Source organism: Acanthopagrus latus, chromosome 12 (assembly GCF_904848185.1).
Source record: "Acanthopagrus latus isolate v.2019 chromosome 12, fAcaLat1.1, whole genome shotgun sequence".
Classification (NCBI taxonomy): Eukaryota; Metazoa; Chordata; class Actinopteri; order Spariformes; family Sparidae; genus Acanthopagrus; species Acanthopagrus latus.
This window is the reverse complement of record NC_051050.1, coordinates 16,187,650-16,206,241: the sequence shown is the minus strand read 5'-3', so window position 1 is coordinate 16,206,241 and position 18,592 is coordinate 16,187,650. Positions and strand designations below refer to the sequence as shown.

Sequence of the window (18,592 nt, the reverse complement as noted above, 5' to 3'; positions counted from 1 at the left end):
ATTCCACACTGCCAGTTCACCTTTGCACGATGCAGCGTTACAGCAACTTGGATTTGAAAGTCGAAGCGAACATTCTCGTCTCTATTTTCAGCTTGACTGAGCCGCGACCATTTGTGGATATTATGTATATTTTGTTGGTGGAAAGACAACTGTTCGAAACAAGGCCCCTTCTCCTTTGTCTGCGCTGTCCTTTGTTGCACGCTTCTCTTTCAAAATGCTGGGTAATTATCCCAGTTAGGGATGAATCCAAACAGCATGGCAGCCATAGAAATTACAAACAAGCTGCGTCAAGCTGGATGTCAAATTTTTTCTGTTGGTTATTTTTTCTGGCACTCTTTTGTCTGTGGAAGGAGACGATTGGGAGGAGATCACTGATGCGCCGATGAAACTGACCATATGACCATAACTTGTGTTGTCCCTCGCAAACATATTTTAAGAAATCTAGATGGAATAGCGAACATTTGGAGAATGCAGCGTGGTGGATTGCTTTTCTCTGACATTTTTCTTGACGAATCGACATCTTTTCACACTTTTGTGTTTGGTTGTTTTCTTCTACTACTACCAGTCAGAAAACAAATTCGGTCAAGTGCACTTGAGGGTTTTTTTTGCACATAGAAGATGGACATTGCTCAGAAAAATGTTTCTTTTGTCAAGCCAGAAATACATTTTCTCCTTCCATATTTCTGGCAAAAGTATTTTCTCTCCCCCTTCCTGGTCTTTGTGCATCCACTCCGACTCCCTTTCAGCTTACCCAGAATGCTTCAGCCTCCGTGAATTCTTCAAAACAACCCCCCCTCCCTATCTGCACTGCACTGGCACCCAGTGGCTGCCTACATACAGTTCATAAACCACTGTTGTTAGCCTCCAAGGTTACCAAGGGCACATCACCCCCTGTATCTCCAAGATCATGATTCAACCCTGCAGTCTCACGCTCGGCTTCTTTCCTCGCCCGTCCCTCCCTTCTCGGTGGTAAGCTGCTCACCGCCCTGCCCTGTCCTGACTCTTCGGCCCCCGCCTCGACTTGGACTCGTCTCCCCTCTGGCGCCCTGGTGGCAAAGTAATCATTCCACCTGAGACCCAAGCGCAATCACTTCCTGTCTGACACATTCGGAGAACTCGATCCTCTGCGTCCAGCTCACCTCTGAACTCCAGCTCTGTGCCAAACCCTGACTCATATCCTGTAAACACGCACAACAGCCAGACATTTTACTGTTCTTGATGTGCATAGTACAAAAAGTATTATAATGTATAAATATAGTAAGTAAAGTATCAATTCAAACACATTCACCTGTTTATTACCAGAGCATAATTGCTGACGGCTCAACGTTTCTAGCAGCTGATGGTGTAACATTTTCTCTTTTTTTCACACTCTGAACCATCCAAACTGTGATTTATACCATTTTTTGCTGTCCCACATCAGAAAATGTATTTTCCTTTTCCCCCGCATCAGATAGAGCAAAAACAAGACAACCCCTCCACATAAAGTGCAGCAACATAAGCACACAGAAAATACTGATGTTCCTTGAGTGATCCTGACACCGGCCCATCTTCTTCTCTGGCACAGATAAAGAGCAGCCTCTAGTGGTGGAGACGGCGACTGGGCTTTTTTTTTTCTCCTTTCCCTGCTGTTAAGTTGGTTACTTATTCATCACTACAGGAAAAGTGCAGACTTTATGATTTCACAGGTGCTCACAGAATGATAACTTCTGCACTTCGATGGTAATCTTTACATGGTCAATAGAGTGTGCAGTGCAGTGCTGGATCATTTGACATCATTGTGGGAATAATGCATGGCATCAAAATTCACATGAGGAAATATATAGATTAATAATCAATAAATACATGTGTGTATGTATGTATGTATGTATATATGTCTACCCTTCTCTCGTTTAGCACCATATAGTTCTGAATAGTTTGGTCTCTTTTCTCATGTTTTCAGGAGTGTGGCTATCACTCACTGTAATTTGCAAGAAGATCTCACTTTCGATCTTAATTGCCGAGATATGGTGTAATGTGGACTCATCATAAAACAGCTTTTCAGCAAATTTCACAAGGCATTACACGCCAATCCGGCACCATCATCTACTCTAAACTCGCTCACTTGCAAGGCAAGGCAGACGAACAGCAAAATTATCATTCAGGCTGTCTTCTGTAAATGTCCATTATTTTCACCTTGTTCAGCTTTGACCTAAGAGGGTTACTCATGCTCAATTAGCAGAACAGCAGAGCAGTGACTCTGATAATCAGAATATAGCCTTTGTAAGCTTTGCACTCAAGGATTTGTATGTATATTCAATACTCATTTCCTCAGGGGATTTAGGGAGTCTTTGTTAGTGCTTGCATCAGTCCTCAGAGGCGGCTTCTAAATGGGGGGAAAAGAGCAACCCACAGGGCTTACAGTTTGCTGAAACAATTCGGTTTGTTCGAAACCCAGGATGCTCAGTCATCTATGGAAACGATGTCTGTACGGTATGTACAATTTGTTTTCTGAGCTGATGGGTTGGCTGCCCCACAGTTGTTCCTAAAAATTGAATTTATAAATGCAGAGTGTGCTTTTCAAACCTGCAGAGCAGGATTACACTGAGTTTCTGGTCTTTTTGAGACGATTATTAACTATGGAGTCAACATACTGTGTAGGGGAGGAAGTCTACAAAATCTCAGAGCTCATTTCTCACCATTCTCAAATGTAAATTTCAATAACATGTGGGATGAGCTTATCATTTTCATCAGTCAGGACCTTCCAGTATTCAGTATACTCTGCAGTGTGCCCTCTACATGGTCTCTGTACTGCTTTTATAATACACTTTCAGCTTTCCGAAGCTGAAAAGCCAAATGCTTATTATTGGTATTTTTAGTTCCTGGCAGGTAAGTTAACCTTCTCAGCAGATGAGTCAGAATTTTTTAATAGGGTATAAGAAAATGTGATAGAATAAATGTGAAGGAGTCGAGTAGTGGATGTAATTGTCCAACAGCCAGTATTTAAAAAGCACCAATAACCTGTGTTGGTGTTGAGATGAGTCTTGAAGTTGTGGATAATGAACTGAGATGCTTTGAAATGTGCAGTTAAGATGTACTAAGTATGGTATGATGTGTTTGATCGGTGCAATGTGACAGCAGTGTTTCCACATGGACAAAACAGCACAAGAACCAATTAGCCTCAGACAATGTTTCGGTAAGTGCCTCTCGATATCAGCTACGGTCACAAACTCACATAAATATACTCACTCAAACAAATGCGTGAACACCTGTTCTCTCACAAGTGACTTGTAGCCTTCATCCCCGTTACAAACTCAGACTGACAGATACACAAACACTCACAGACGCACAATTTTCCTAAATTGATTTGTTGACTCATCTGTGCCTATCACCAGAACGCCTGTGATTCGAGCAGGTGTAGCTGGGAAAGTGAATATGTGATGGAAAGGAATAAGGGATGCAGAGGGTTACTTGGCGAGCATACAGCGAACAGTTATTGTAGGAGAGATACTGACAATGATGCCTGGCAATGAGGCTCAATAAAAAGAAAAAAGAAACAATTATCATGCAAGACCTGACCTACAGTATGCTGCGAGAATCAGATGTATCCGTGTTCGAATTGAAATAGTGCACAAAGAGGACGGGAAGAAACATGGAGAATGACAAGAAAAGAGGAAGCGAGAAAAAGTCAGAGAGAGCTTTCATATATATGCAAGGACTGGTCTTCAATATTTGTATTCATCCTGCCAGAAATAATTTGTAAAGCTTGTGTTTGGGAGAGTCTCATTCAAATGGGAAAGAGTTTTTTCCACTTGTAGACTCGAGTAGTAGGATGGGAGGGCTGTATGGCCAGGAGGGAGCCCAGTGTCCACTGCCCTTAATGAACACACATGGGTACTGAATGAAACATGAGTAAATACACAAGTTGGCCAGAGAGGTCCAGAATCACATGTGGTCTGGTGCAGGGGAGGTTGTTAAGCATGGTACGACTGTGTGGGAACGTGGGAAAGAGGGGATTCCTCAACAAGTTTTGTTGGTAAAGTAATTGGCTGGATACCCGGAGAGGGTATAGATTAAACCAGCAGAAGGTCTTAAACCCGTATAAAGTAACTTCATTACGAATTTCAGCGACTTGCGTCCTCATTAGTAGCATGGTATGTATCATGACTGTCTTAAGCTGCTTATGAGAGCTAGAACAAGCTCATAAATGTGCACCTTATATCGCTCCAAAAGTTTAAAGGGGATTGAAAGGCAGATATCTTAACATGCAGCGTTAAGAAAAGAGTGTTTTACTTGGACGAACTGAGAGAAATCTGGATTCAGAGGCAGAGGCCCTGAGCACCCCTGAGCATAATTCGGGACACATTTAGCCAAAAATGCTCAACTAGCTGGCTAACATTGAGATTTAGCCCCCTGGCTATCTTGAATGGGGATAAGAAATGATTTAATCTTGCTGCTCCTCTAGACTTTCCAAATGTTACGGATGGAGTGGATCAAATTATGATGGTAAAATAACACTGGAATTCATTCTTTAAAGGTTTGTCATTCCATAGTTTGACATTCTTATTGTCTTTTTTTGCAGAGCGTTGGCCTACATGAGAGGACTGATGCCACTCCTTGGTCTGTAGGGTAAATGTGGAGCTACAAGCTGCAGCTGGTTACCCCTTCTTAGCATAAAGTGTGGAAACAGGATATTAAGATATTAAGATATTACGTATTTCCCCAATATGTTCTTTTTTTTCATATAATCACACAATATGTACATTTTGGGGGTCTCACAGTCAAAAGACTGAACAGTGGAATGGCATTCAGTAGAGCGCATACCTTTGCAAAGGCTCAGCAGTCACCTTCCATTCAACCAAGCTTAATCCAATATCAAACATGATAGCCTTGTATCAATCTGAATTTTAAAACACCCATAACTGTTTAACCTTTAAGCTCACCAGATCTGGGAACTGCATCAAGTCGTTCTCACTCATAGATACTTGCCACCTGAATATGACTGATTCCTTTTATCGAGGTCCATGCATTACTCCTGTGAGAAATTAATGAAAATGTTGAAAAACAATAGTTTGGTCAAGCTGCGTTTGGCATTATGATGTGTTGGCCAATAGTTCAAAGCTGTCAGTGAAATGTTGAGGAATCTTGTGTCAAGAAAAAAATGGCTCTGTAAGCCATGAAGTTATGAGTTGGAATACACAATACCAGAACCCCTGAAACCAGAGCAGCTGAGTGGAATTCAGTCACGACAAAATACCCTCGCCGAAAATTGCCTATTAGTGGAAACAAGTTATACGTTATAAGGCGAAAACAAATGGCAAGTTCAGCAAATGTTTTGTCGCGTAGATAATTAATTCAACCGAACTCATTTATTGTGGTGCACATTCACACTTGGTAGCTGATTTTCTGGAGTTCTTTACTCACAGCAGACGTTTTGGCCTATTGTTGCAGAAAAGCGCAGGTGCAACTAATAATGATAAATAGTGATGTCTCCGTAGCATTTAAGTTTCAGACGGCTTTAGCGAGCGAGCACATACATTAATTCTATTTCCAGATCCGTTGCTCATTAAGTCTAAGCTCAAGTGGCAAAATCCATCTTGTCGGTTTAGGAAAATACCATTTTGACGCTCGAAAGGTGGGGTAAATTGGCCATGACCAGCTTACAGCCACACCACGCCATCACCATTTGCGTACGATGAAAATGATCTCTCATGAAAAGACCTGCACATCTTGTTAACCGCATCGGCATGTTTGGGTTGTAGTGCTATAGATGAATGTCCGCTCCTCTAATGAGCTGTCAGCAGATTGGATGCTTCAGGCTCCCCCCTTCCCTGCCACACACACAGACACACAGTCCGAAGAACTGTAAAAGCATATCAACAGAACTCTTCAGGATGGACAATGTTCTGAATATGCTGCCTCACCACTTAACCTCTTGCGATAAGGGACACAACAATCTCCGCTCGCCTTTAAAAACGCTTTTTTTTCCTCAAGGTTAGAAGAAGAAGGAGGAGGTCAGGTGCTGTGGAGGCTTGAGGCGCAAGTCTTTAATCTTTTTTCATCCTCCCAAATAGAGTCAGTTTTTTAGCTTTTAGCTTTTAAACAAGTCTGCGGTTGAACTCCAGGATTCATCACCCCGCCTCCACTAAATGTCTTTCAACTCTCGGATGGGAATAGGTGTTTGCGAGTAAAGTGAGCGCGGTGTCAAGGACAGTACACATCTGGGCTTTTTACAAAAAAAAAAAAAAAAATCCATAAAGCTACGTATCATCTTGGTCCACACGCACCTTCCAAAGGTTGCCTGAGCCTCGGCGTGAAGCCGGCCGATTTAATTTAGCAATCAATATGTTTTCTGTGAGCATAAGCCACGGTAATCTTTTTACAGCACCTCTTCTCCCCCCTCTCTCCTCTCATCCTCTGCCCTTGAGTCAATCCTTCCACCCCTCCATTGTAACTCGGAGGCAGTGATTGGGTCTAGCAGGCTTTTGTGGTTAGGGGAAGACAGAAGAGGAGAAGAGGAACAGAGTGAAAAATTGATATCAAGAAGAGTGAAGCCTCCCCCCACCCCCCTCCAGTCTCCATGGCACAAGGTCTGTGCTCTCAGACTTGGTCCCATAAAAGTGGATTATGGGAATTGCTGCTGCTGCTTGCCATGCTCTCAGAATGCGGTGCACTGCAGCTGCTTTGGTTCAACCAGAAACAGTCTTTCTGCGGCTGAAGAAGAAGAAAAAAAAAAAGGATGTGAATGTTCCTTATCTCGCTGTGTGTAGGACCGCAGCTATTTATTTTGGAAGCGATTCATCCACTGTGATATTTGCAACAGACCGAAAAATGAAAACGACTGAATACGTATCGAGCGCCGATGATCCATTCCAATGCATCAGCTCTGTGCACATGTATGGGCGGTCTTTGTACCTCTCATTCTACAGTCTGGGGGTCTTCTTCTTCTTACCCTCCTATCCCACAACTCACGCTTCTTCTCTCATTACCGCCCTTTCTTGTGCTTATCGTCTCCAGCAGAGAGAAAGAGAGAGATCACAGGGGGTCCGTCTCATCTTTGGCTTACAGCTCTCTGTTCTGTCCTCAAACGGGGGGACATAACACTCACACTAGTTTCTTTATTGGGCTGTCTCACACATACGTCAGGCGTCGTGCCCATGTGAGTGGAATTCTTTAATTATGCCACCCATGACCAAACGAATCACTCAGTCTTCCCTGATGTGTTCAAAGGTTTACTATTTCCCTGATAATTATAAGCAGCCGATGAGCCACACACCTTCTTTCTTACCACTGTGAGGCAGAGAAATGCAAGTGCATGAAACTTTATCATAGAAAAACTTGCCAGACAAGGGGGAAAACAAACTGCAAAATCTCCATGTCTCTGAATGATTCAGGAGGCCAGCCGCTGGACCGACAACGTCGGAACTGTAGATATTTATTGTGATCTGTTGTTGTCGAGGTGTTTTCATGGAGTTCTGAGTTGAATTCTGAACAGTTCCCTGACTGTTAAACACAACCTTTAGAGGGAGAAGTAGAAGTGTGGTGTTTAGTAGTCAGTATAGGTTGTTACCTTTTGGTAGAAACAATTATTGGATAATTCTCTGGTAGATACATGGCAATTATTGTAGATAATAGTAAATCATGTCTTCATGGACAAAAACACAAGTGCATACAGTGGAGGAGTGTAATTCAGTAAGCATTCAAAACTTCACTAAAAATATCAACAGAAAGTGAGGGAATAACAGTTTCAACATTATGACTTCTATTTATTGTGTTGAAAAGTGTGTTTAGCATGCTAACTAGCTATCCAGTCCAGTCCAGTCCGAAGCTCCCGAACTTGTAGAAACTGGCTCAGAGGACAATCACTTCCCCAGTGCTCAATGGGTCGGTCTGGACTGCTAGCTGCATGGCTAATTGAGCTAACTAGTTAGGCGCAGCTACAACTGGCAGAGTTGTTACTATGGTTTTAGGTAAGTAATAGTTAAACAGGTGTTCAATTCTTAGATATTGCAACTTGTTAAGAACAAATATGACAAAACTGTTCTTTCTTTTTTGTAACTTTAGACTTTTTTTATTGTTTTGTTTTTATGTTTACTTCATTTATTTTAGATCTTTAGTTACTAGTCTGGCTTAACACTTCACACAAGTACAGCTGAAAATGTTTAGCCAATGAACTGGCTCTTTTTTCATGTCAAAGCATGTCATACAAATGTGAGATTTTCTCCTTTTCCTTTTAATTATCTTTAATTATTGATCTGTTTATTGTTTTTGAGGTATATACTGTTTGTTGGACAAAACAAACATTGTGAAGTTGTCGCTTTTGAGCTCTGGTTAATTGTGATGGTATCTATAACAGATTTTTTAGAAACCAAACAATCGATCAATTCTTTCTTTCTTTCTTTCTTTCTTTCTTTCTTTCTTTCTTTCTTTCTTTCAGGGATAACAACTTCATTAAGGACTTTCCCCAGCTTGCTGACGGTCTCATGGTCATCCCCTTGCCAGTTGAGGAACAATGTCGAGGGGTGTTGTCTGAGCCTCTTCCTAACCTGCAGCTCCTCACAGGTGAGTGTGAGTTTGAAGATGTAGCTTTTTTTTTTCTCTCTCATAGATATAATTGATCAAATCTTTCAGACACAGTGGCAATAAAATCTTTCCATGACTCAGAACTGACTATAGCCAGTACAACTCTCCGAAGAAGGGTAAAAAAAACACAGCACGCTTGTTGATACTAAACAACGAATTGTCTTTTAAAACCTGCAGCAATATATTGGTATTGAGGCTTTTCAGGTTGAGCCCATTTCAACATTTGTCCGGGCCTAAGAGAAATGAGAACACGCTTTATACAAAAATGCTAGGGTGTTCTTTTTTGCTGATACATTTCCCTCTGTTTTGAGTGCAAAATCGTTTAAAAAAAGACATGAACTGTGGCGCTGAAACCCAAACACCATCTCAAAATGCTCCTAATAAATACAGAGTATTATGCATGCTCATGCCCACACACACACGTGCAGCAGACCTTGTAAACTCTAACACTTAACCTCCCTGTTTCATCCTTTTATCCTTTTCTTGAGTGTTCCACCCCATCTTGTGGGGCACAGAGTCACTTAGACATTTGGCTTGAAACCTCCACCTCTGCTCCCTAATCCCTCCATTAGCTAAATTGGCATTTGGTCCACATTGACCCCCAGAGATTTTTACTTTGGGTTCTGCTTTCACCAGAATTGGACACACATATGCACACACACACGCACAGAAACTAAATTGCCCTTTTTCAACGTGCATGAATGTCTCAGGTGGAAAACGCTTTCCAGAGGCTCAGGATCAAGGTTCCCGTAAGCTGTTTTTTTTTTTCCCCTCCCTTTGCTCTTCACTTTCGTGGCTTTAGTTCTAAACTGGTGTGAAAGTTTGGTAATTGAATTGCAGAGAAAGGCGAGATTGCTCCCACTTCTAATGTCAGCAATCCAATTGGAGTTCAAGTTGCACCATATATCTACCATTGATCCGTGAGCATCTGGGATATGGGCTGCGATAATAAATGATGTTACGGCAATAATGGATAACAACAGACCTGCAATAAACTGTTCAAATGAAATGATTGATTCTGTTTATATATTCATTTTGTTTCCAATCTCAGCTGCTCCCTGTGAATTTGGATTTTTGTATGTTCTTTGCTGAATTGTTGTACTTTCTTATATCTTTCTTTTTCTATCCCTGTACCCTTTATGTCTATCTTGATTAGGGGATGCCCAATTTAGTGAGGCAGTGGGATATCCTATGGTCCAACAGTGGAGAGTGCGCAGCAACCTCTACAAAGTAAAACTCAGCTCCATCACATTATCTACAGGTCAGTGTTTCTAAACAATTTGTCCTGATTCATTAACTTAACATCGACTTACAGTAGAATTTACTGTCTTCTACAAGTCTCTTCTGGTGCATGTCTGTCTGTGTATCTATCCGTTCGTTTGATATTAAAAAAGCAGCTCACCTCCAAATCATTTTTTTTCCATTCTACCCATACTACTATTTATCCACTTAGGTTTGATTTGTTGTGAGCTGCCAAGAAAATACATCTGAAAAATCTCAACGGCATCGTCTCTTTCCAGAAATCATGACCCGGTTAGGTAGATAATCCACGGATCTCGTTGTGAGCATTTTCTTTCTACCGAATCGCACCCGCCAACAATATTAACCACACTGGAGGGACAACAGGCTAGCTAACTGAGCTAGCTAACATGCTAACTTGTAGATCTATCTATCCATCTGAATTGTTTCAAGAGTTCCAGTTTTCGAGATATTTACAGTAGAAATGTGTCCCCTCCTGAATATAGGAACTAGACACCACTTAAAAAACTCAACATTAGCAATGTCTTTTTCTTCTCAGTTGCTTCATGTGGGAACTGCTTTTCTGCTTATCAAAGTACAATATGATGACACAGAAGTAACTAAGCCAGCTGACTGAGCTAGCTGATGTCACAGCTTACCTTAGGAGGACGCCATTGATGGTTATGTGCCTCGCTGTCACAAGCACCAAGAGTGAATATATGGTTCCTTCTGCATGGTGATAAAGTTGGCAGGTTTGGCTTAGTAGAAAGAGAGTAGTTAGTGTAGTTTTCTACTGAACTGCACCCACTAGCTGTATACATTGTGTCCTCATTAGCTTAGCTGTAAAGTTAGCTCGCCTCTTGTCCTTTTTTGTTGATGGGTGCAGTTCATTAGAAAACTATGCATACATACATACATCTGCTCATTTAACTGTCCCTGTTGAATTAGCTGAACTTTGATAACAGCACAGGTAAGCCTCGCTTCAATATCTGGTCCATCCATCCCACCCTTCCGCGTACAAACTCACTCTTCTTCTGTCACCTTCTTGACCCTGGCCAGGCTTTTCTAAGGTGCTGAAGACGCTGTCGGCAGAGAGCACCCGCGAGGAGCTGCTGGCTTTCCTCCGACAATACGGCAGCCACTACGTGTCCGAGGCCCTGTACGGCTCCGAGCTCAGCTGCAGCATCTACTTCCCCAGCAAGAAGGCCCAGCAGCAGCTCTGGCTGCAGTATCAGAAAGGTGAGCGTGCTGACAGACAGACACATGAGAGGGAAGGAAGGGAGGAAGGCCATAAATGCCGAATTCTAAAAGGGGATGAATGGAGGTGCCATCCTCACATATTGATTTTTCCGGAGAGAGATTTATGTAACGTATCATTTCAAATTTTAACAAGTCTGTGTGGAGAGAAACAGTGAAATAGAGGGTAACTGTAGGAGTGACGGGGCCGCTATCAAATGTAATCAGGACAACGTAACTGTTTCTAAATCAAAGCAAGCAACCTGTCACAAATACACAGTGAACAGAAGTGGGGCAAGATTTACTATAATTTAATAGGAGAGGAGGGGGGGCTTATACTTTTTCAGACCGTAAACTAAACTGGGTTATGTTTAAAGACTTCATCCTTCCTTAATTCGCCTCCTGGTTAAAAAAAGGGAGCATAAGCTGCATGAATTGAATTAAACAGCAGTGCGACTTTACAGCATCCCAAAAGCATCTTGGAGCACTGTTCCATTTAAAAAGCTGTTTTTAATCCTGTTTATTCATGATCCGGAAAGAAATGCTTATTGATTGCCACCTGGGTTTCATAATAAATACTGTTACATACTTGCTCACCTTGTGGGGGGGAAAAAAAGACAAAAACAGATTAGAGGTCAAAAAAGGGGTCAGGATTGAACACCCACACCCTGTTATGTAACAAATCTGTTTTTTATAGCAGGGGCAGGTTTCAGATTTCATCTCTGCGGAACACTGCACTAAATGTCTTGTTTTTAAAGCTGAGCATTCGTCTAGACTGAAATGTACCGGTGGTCGAATGTTTGACTGGAATGAAAACGTGTATATTCCCGACTATTGACCATCCAAGACACATTAGGCCTATCCTAGCATGATAGACCCCAGCAGTAAAAAGGGGAAGTTGTGCTAATAATGTACATAAAACTTGGAAGGAAAGTAGTTTGGTATTACACGTCAACTACCTGAGCACATTTGCAGGTTACATATTAATAGCTTTAAAAATATGATAGTATCATAAAACTTAACGACATGATAAGGCTATACAAATGTTTGGATGGTACAAACAAAAACCTGCACCTGATATTTATATTGTTTCATAAATGTTTATTGCACTCAGATAATCAAGAATACAAACATGAATTTGACTACACAGAGATGTCAGAAATGTGTTCAACACATTGTAAAGTTCACAGCCTGTAAAGGAGAAAACACCTCAAACACATGGGAGTGTGATTCATGGACATATTGCGGTATTACAAACAGTGTGAATCAGTAAACTAAAGGATGCATTTGAATTAATTCTCCCCAAGAACACACAACGAAAGATATTCAGGTGATGTGAGACACTTTGAAGTTCAGCACACTGACACAAGGACACTTGAATTTTTTAGCATTTTATGCATTTTTCTGTTAAAACTTAATTTCTCTTTAGCAATGACTACTTCTAGTGACCACTTGAATGAAGTGCAAGCACTGAAAGAAAAACTCAAGTTCTGGAGTTCTGGTGACAATGTTGACATGCAGCTGAGACTAGTTTGGTTTAAAATCTATGAGTTTTGTGGTGAGGCATAACATGGCCTGACAAAAAAAAAATCAATTCATCACAGAGAAGTAAAAAAAGTAACAAGAACATGACTACGACAGACTTCACTTGATACTTAAATTTAATTCTATTTTGTTTTATTCATATCTGTTAATGTAGAAAAAAAATTCCCATGATTCTCAGATATGTATATTTGTATGTTACTGTTTAACAGGGCTCCAGGTGCTGAATTAAGGTCAGTTTAGTGAAATTACTGATTTTTAAGGCTGAAACTGAGTCAGTATGCAATATGCTCTATTGAGCAAACCTGGACTGGAAGATGCGTATGGCCTCAGAGCAGGCGTATTTGCTATTGACGACTTTATAGACATAGAATATGATACACGCAATATTGATGGGCGGGTTTCAATGATTAATTTGATTCCGCATATTTAGGCCACTATATATTTTTGATTAAAAATGTCTTTTATTGTTGTTTGACCTGAAAGCATCATCCTTCATAATGCTCCATATGGACTCAAAAATTCAATAAACCTACTTGATGAAATAATAAATACATGCAGATACAGACGAGTTGACGGTGACTAACGCTAGCACCAACTACAAAAACACTCAAATGGCCGTGTTGTCTTTACCATATTTCAACTCTGGAGAACTCAGGCTGCAAGTTGTTTAGTGTTGAATTAAAAACCTGAGGGAAAGACACAGCAAAATGGAACCTAAATCCCAGTGCAACAAAGCCAGGTTTGGTGTGTGATGCTGGAGGTTTTACCATCATTATCCTAGCAGTGCTATTCCAAACACTCCTGCAACTGATCCCCGCAAAGACCTTGTTACCATAAGCCAGGCGAGAGGAAACAATGGCATGGAACAAGTTTTTTCTGGAATAAATGTCAAGATTTGAATACAGTACGCACTAAGCAGGGTCTAGATGTCTGCTGTACCCTTGCACTTCAAGGGGGATTCTGGTGTTTTTAAACCTTGTGAATGTGAATTTTGATTTTGTCAAGTTTTTAAAGAAAGGTGATTTATGATGATAAAATTACTTTTTTTTTTTTTTGAATGGAGCTTGGTGGCTGTGGCTCGAGCAATATAGGGGATGTTTCAACAAGAAAGATTTCACACTTTAACATAAAGTTATATCTGCAGGGATCCTTTCTTTAATGTTGTAATTATATTGTGAATAACAACCTCAGCCTTTCAATGCCAATGACAACAACTTTTGGTTGACTTATTTTTATGGTCAAAGTTGATTGTGTTGCAACTGTTGCAACATGTCATGTGTCATGGCTGCTGTTGGCGGAGGAATTCCAAAACTTTTTGACCCTATTAGTCATTTTTTTAATGCTTTAAAAGCAAGCACAACAGGATGTAGAGAGGCTTAAATATTGTGCAAAGTATGACTTACTGGAACAGCTGGAAAATGATCTGGAGCACATGAATAATATCTTGCAGACAGTTATCTCAACCTGCCCCCTAGTGACGCAAGTGGAGCTGTGACTGGGAAGCCACTAGAAGAAGGCTGAATCAAAGAAACATACAGATAGTAGAGAGTTTGTATATCAGATATACAGTATATGTTCTTTAAGTTTACACTGCACCAAAATGTTTAAACTGATTGCTCAGGTTGTGCGGCCGATGTACATCGGCTAGCTAGGCAGTATTAGGAGTGGAAAAATGATGAAAATGACAAACTGTGATTGCATCAACTCAGTTACCCTAAGAGAAGCTTTGATCAAAAATAATTTCAACAGCTGAAGATGTCATCATGTCATCATTTGTCATCTCATCTTTTATTTTTTGCTATTATAAGATGACACAAAAGGTGCAAACCCACAGTATACTGAATGACATTTCCCCACTGCTCTCTTTCCTGTAGGTAACTCAATATTCTACACTTAATGTTCCCTGAACGTTACTGAATGCAATTCAATATATGCTGATACTTGGTTCCTGTTTTGCCATAAGCTAACTGCACAGTTAACTTTAAAGCTGCCGGCTGCTTTCAGCAACATCAATTTTAATCTGTGCTACTAAAACCTAACCCTAGGAAACAGTGTCTTGTCAATAATAAAGTGCTTCACAGGCCAAAAGCCTTTGTATGCTTTATTTCATTTGTAAATACGTGTTCATTTTCAGCTCCTCTTCGTCCTGCAAAGCTGAGCCAAATCAGTGAAAGCCATGCGTCACACACACAGTCAGGCTGTATGATGGATATAGCCGTCAACAATAGAGGAAGGAAATTTATCTGTACTTCGTGCCTGCATTGGCTTTGACATCAATGGCTTATTTTGCTTATTGTAAATGTGACAACTTGTGCCGGTATTCTTTGATGTGATAAGTGTATATTTAAGTGTTGTGATCTGTTACAATAATCAGCTAGGAGGCAGCTCAAGTGGCCAGCTTTTAATTTGAGGTATTAAAATAAAATCCAGTAGGCTTAAAACCAAACCCAAAGTGAGACTAGAACATTCATTTAATAACCCAATGAAAGCTGTAGTGAGAAGTGTTTGGAGGGTGGCCAAACTAAAGTGACAGATAACAGTGTGTTTCTACCTTTTTCAAACCTCCATACACACTGACCAACACATACATACTAAACCTCTCAATGCTCATGTGGACCTGGATTGTCCCTTTAAGAGGTGGACGAGTGCCTCCTCTGGATGTATGTGTAGACTTTGACACAGTGGTCCCAACAATCCAGCACCAGCAGCTGTCCTTTCTGGGTGGTAGCCACTCCCACAGGGCAGGTCAACCCTTCCTGGATGAGAATCTTGAATCCACCCTCTTTGGGAAACTGGAGTATTTCTTTCCTGCCACTGTCTGTTACCAGCAAATCCCCATTGGCATCGACACACATGCCAGTGATACATCGGAAGTCCTCTGTCTCCGAGAAGAAATGGCTGAGCTGCTTGCCTAGCTGGCCATCGGTGTCCACTGAGCCGATAGAGAAGCCGCCCTCCAGATGGGGCTCATTGTGGCGCTTCTCAAAGTTCAGGGCCAGGCCTTGGGTGAAGTAGACCGTTCCAGCTGCATCGCATGTCACAAACTTTGGTCGCACAGCAGAGCACAGTCGGTTGTAGCTGACCACCCCAACATTGCGGTCCACTGCTAGACACCACAGTTTGCCACCTTCCACATCTGACACCACAAATTGCCCTGATGGCATGGCAGTAATGCCCCAGGGCTTTATCAGTTGGTTCTTATGGCAGGCCACACAGTGCCCGTCCATGGTGTACACTTTAACTGAGTTATCGTAGTTGTCTGTGACCCCAATCAGGCCTTGAGGGGTGACAGCAATGGATAAGGGGATGAGATTAGGCAGATCAGCCCCAAGGAAGCTCAGGACAAAGTTATCAATGCTGCTGGCATTGCGGCGGATTTCGCGCTGAAAACCTTTGCGATTAAAGATCTGGATGCGGTAGTTGCCACGGTCAGCAACCAGGACCTCACCTTGATGTGTCACACAGATGCTCACTGGTAAATTGAACATGCCAGGAAGACTTCCCTTGCTGCCCATCTTCTTCACAAACTGGCAGACAGGGGGCCCCGCACTTGCTCCAGCTCCTCCAGGTGATCCCCCACCTGCATCCATGGACTTTGACTTAAAGCTTGCTGGTGAACCACACACTGCCTCTTCTACAGCTGTAACCATGTCGATATCTCGGTAAAGATCCACTGGAACACTTGTTGCACCACCTGTAGCCCCTGCTACCCCAGTTACATTCTCTAATTCACCCTCGAGTGCAATCTCCAACTCCTCATCGTCTGTATTGACGGTGTAAGTATTTGTGTTAACCTGGCCCACTTCGACAGGTTTGGAGTGCTCTGTTCTGATCAGCTGTGGCTCTTGCAGTTGAAACACAGTGGGCAAGCTGCTCCTCAGATCCAGCTCGTCATCATCGCTACCTCCACCATCATCCTTAAGCAAAGCAATATCACTCTGCCTCACCAGCATTGTAAGATAATCACAGCGGGACACCACTTTTACCTCTGCAATGTTAAGGAGATATGTCTGCTCCTCCAGGACCTGCCCATTTAGCATTTCAACTTCTGCCATTGACGCTGTAAATGTCCTTCGAGACCGCTTGAGCTCCTCCTGAAGACGCAACTCAGCTGTGGCATAGTCTTGCTGCACTGTCTGGTATTTTAGTCTCAAGGACTTGTTGATGTTCTCAATAGCTGTCTTCTTCTTCTGAATTTCTCCCATAACATCACGCAGGGCGGTCAGCTTGCTTCCCAGTTCTTTACGACGCTGCTCGGCAGCAACCCTAATAGGCTGGACTGAGTGACCTTGATGTAGGTGGCCTTCCTCCTTGCAGAGCTCACAGAGGACTGTGGCACAGTCATGGCAGTACTGTCGGGGTAGGCGGTTGCAGCAGGATTTGCACATAAGGGCAGCAGCAGCAGCAGCACTGCAGGATATAGCACAATCTAGGATCTTAAGAACAGTGAGATTATCAGCCAGCTGGGAGATACTGCTCATACGGGAGACCTTGCTACAGAAGGGGCAGCGCACACCATTGATGGTATTAGCCAACAGCTTCTCTAGACACTGCCGACACACTGTGTGACCACACTGCAGGAGTTTTGGTCTCATTTGATCTTGATTGTAGGTCTCCAGGCAGATGGGGCATTCGAGGACCTCCCTCATTAGATCTGGGTCCAGGGGGGGAGCGGCGACCGCCATTATGTTCCTTTCCTTTCTTTCCTTACCTTAAGTGTGGAAAAAAAAAGAGAAGAAATAATGTTTTGTAAGATCTTACCAATCTGTATGCAAATGAGAGCAAATCTTAATGCCATTTAACTCGAGTGAGGGGATAACCATATGATTATCGTGTTTGGGTTCATCTCAAAATCCGACCCTCATCTAATGTACTGCCCTTAACATAAAACTGATGTTAGTAGGTCAATTTGCTGGTGTACAAATTAATAAGTATACATCCCAAGCTATAGCTGGCACAGCAAGCTAGCTCTCTTCAGTTTCAGATTAGCTGTTTTCCGCAGTTTCACGGTTGCTGGCATTAGCCAAAACGTGGTGAACATTAATTATCAGGTGACCAGTTAACAAGGAAACATCACTGACAGCAACTAACTAGTTGACAGGATGCAATGCTAACGTGAACGTTAGCTAGTTACAACTCATAGCAGTCCTCTTGCAAGCAGAGTAAACCCGACACCACATTAAGGCATTACGGACAAAAGCAGACGAGCTAGATAATTGACGAATTGTTGTTGTTTATGAGTGAGCCAATTGGTGTGCCCCACGCAATGATGACAAGCAATGTGCTAATCAAGTTAGCAAGCTATCTACGTTGCTTCTAAAGCACTGGGGCGCTCTCTTGATGCTTAACAACCGACTGACCTTGCAGACCAGACTTTCAAACGAGTACTGTTCACAATTCTGTCATTTCTAACGAGAAAGTCGGAGGCCCTCTCGACAAAAACAACTAACGTTAACGCTCCTGCCCCCTGACACAACGCGACAATGTCATTTCATATCCTCACTGGGCTGCTTCTGATGAACGTGCATTTTAAAAACATATGCCTCTCGTCGTAATGTATCCCCTCTGACAGTCCCTGCTTTAAAACGTTACCTTTTTTTCCTCAGTGTTAGCTGGTTTGGAAGCACAGAGGCTGTGATGGGCGTGCTGTGTTCCTGCTACTGCAGCTGCTACTCACTGCAGTGTTGACGTCTGACGTCACTTACTCAGCGCCGGGGCTGTTACGCGGCACGCACACGCCCTGAGTCTGACGGCTGTTTTTTGATTGGCTGCCTTGTCGGCGTGTACAAGGGCACGCCAGGGTCCTGATGAGATATTCAAGAGCTTGATGCAGGTCGTGGGATTTTAAAGATATTACGACTATCAGCATGAGCGGAATAACGTAGGTGTTTTGCTGTCTTTATTTGTTATGAATCACATGCTCACATTCACACAGAACGGGGGGGAGGGAGCCGAAAGAGTTTGTCAGGCAAATTGAAGTATATCAGTTTCAATGCACTGTACATAGTCTAAA

General features: G+C 42.3%; 2 protein-coding genes across 7 annotated transcripts in view; one reads left to right on the top strand and one right to left on the bottom strand.

The window, feature by feature from the left end:
* Positions 1–18,592, top strand: part of LOC119030205 (myosin light chain 4-like) — a 451,755-nt gene that overhangs the window by 376,160 nt on the left and 57,003 nt on the right. For all 5 annotated transcript variants that reach the window (XM_037117622.1, XM_037117621.1, XM_037117624.1 and 2 more), the window contains 3 exons: positions 8,414–8,538; positions 9,716–9,820; positions 10,858–11,037. In XM_037117622.1, coding sequence (XP_036973517.1) covers positions 8,414–8,538; positions 9,716–9,820; positions 10,858–11,037 — 410 coding nt within the window. The remainder of the gene's footprint in view (positions 1–8,413; positions 8,539–9,715; positions 9,821–10,857; positions 11,038–18,592) is intronic.
* On the bottom strand, positions 14,349–18,303 carry trim32 (tripartite motif containing 32). 2 transcript variants are annotated; one of them, XM_037117628.1, is made up of 2 exons: positions 18,172–18,303; positions 14,349–17,290 (listed from the first exon to the last, which is right to left on the bottom strand). In XM_037117628.1, exon 2 carries the CDS (start codon positions 17,262–17,264, stop codon positions 15,210–15,212), a length of 2,055 nt encoding a protein of 684 aa, XP_036973523.1. In that variant the 5' UTR covers positions 17,265–17,290; positions 18,172–18,303; the 3' UTR covers positions 14,349–15,209. The 2 variants fall into 2 exon arrangements, with proteins under 2 accessions (XP_036973523.1, XP_036973524.1); XM_037117629.1 differs by lacking the exon at positions 18,172–18,303 and adding an exon at positions 17,940–18,057.

Coding starts and splice junctions, on each gene's coding strand:
- trim32 (XM_037117628.1), bottom strand. CDS start 17,264: ATGGCGGTCGCCGCTCCCCCCCTGGACCCAGATCTAATGAGGGAGGTC.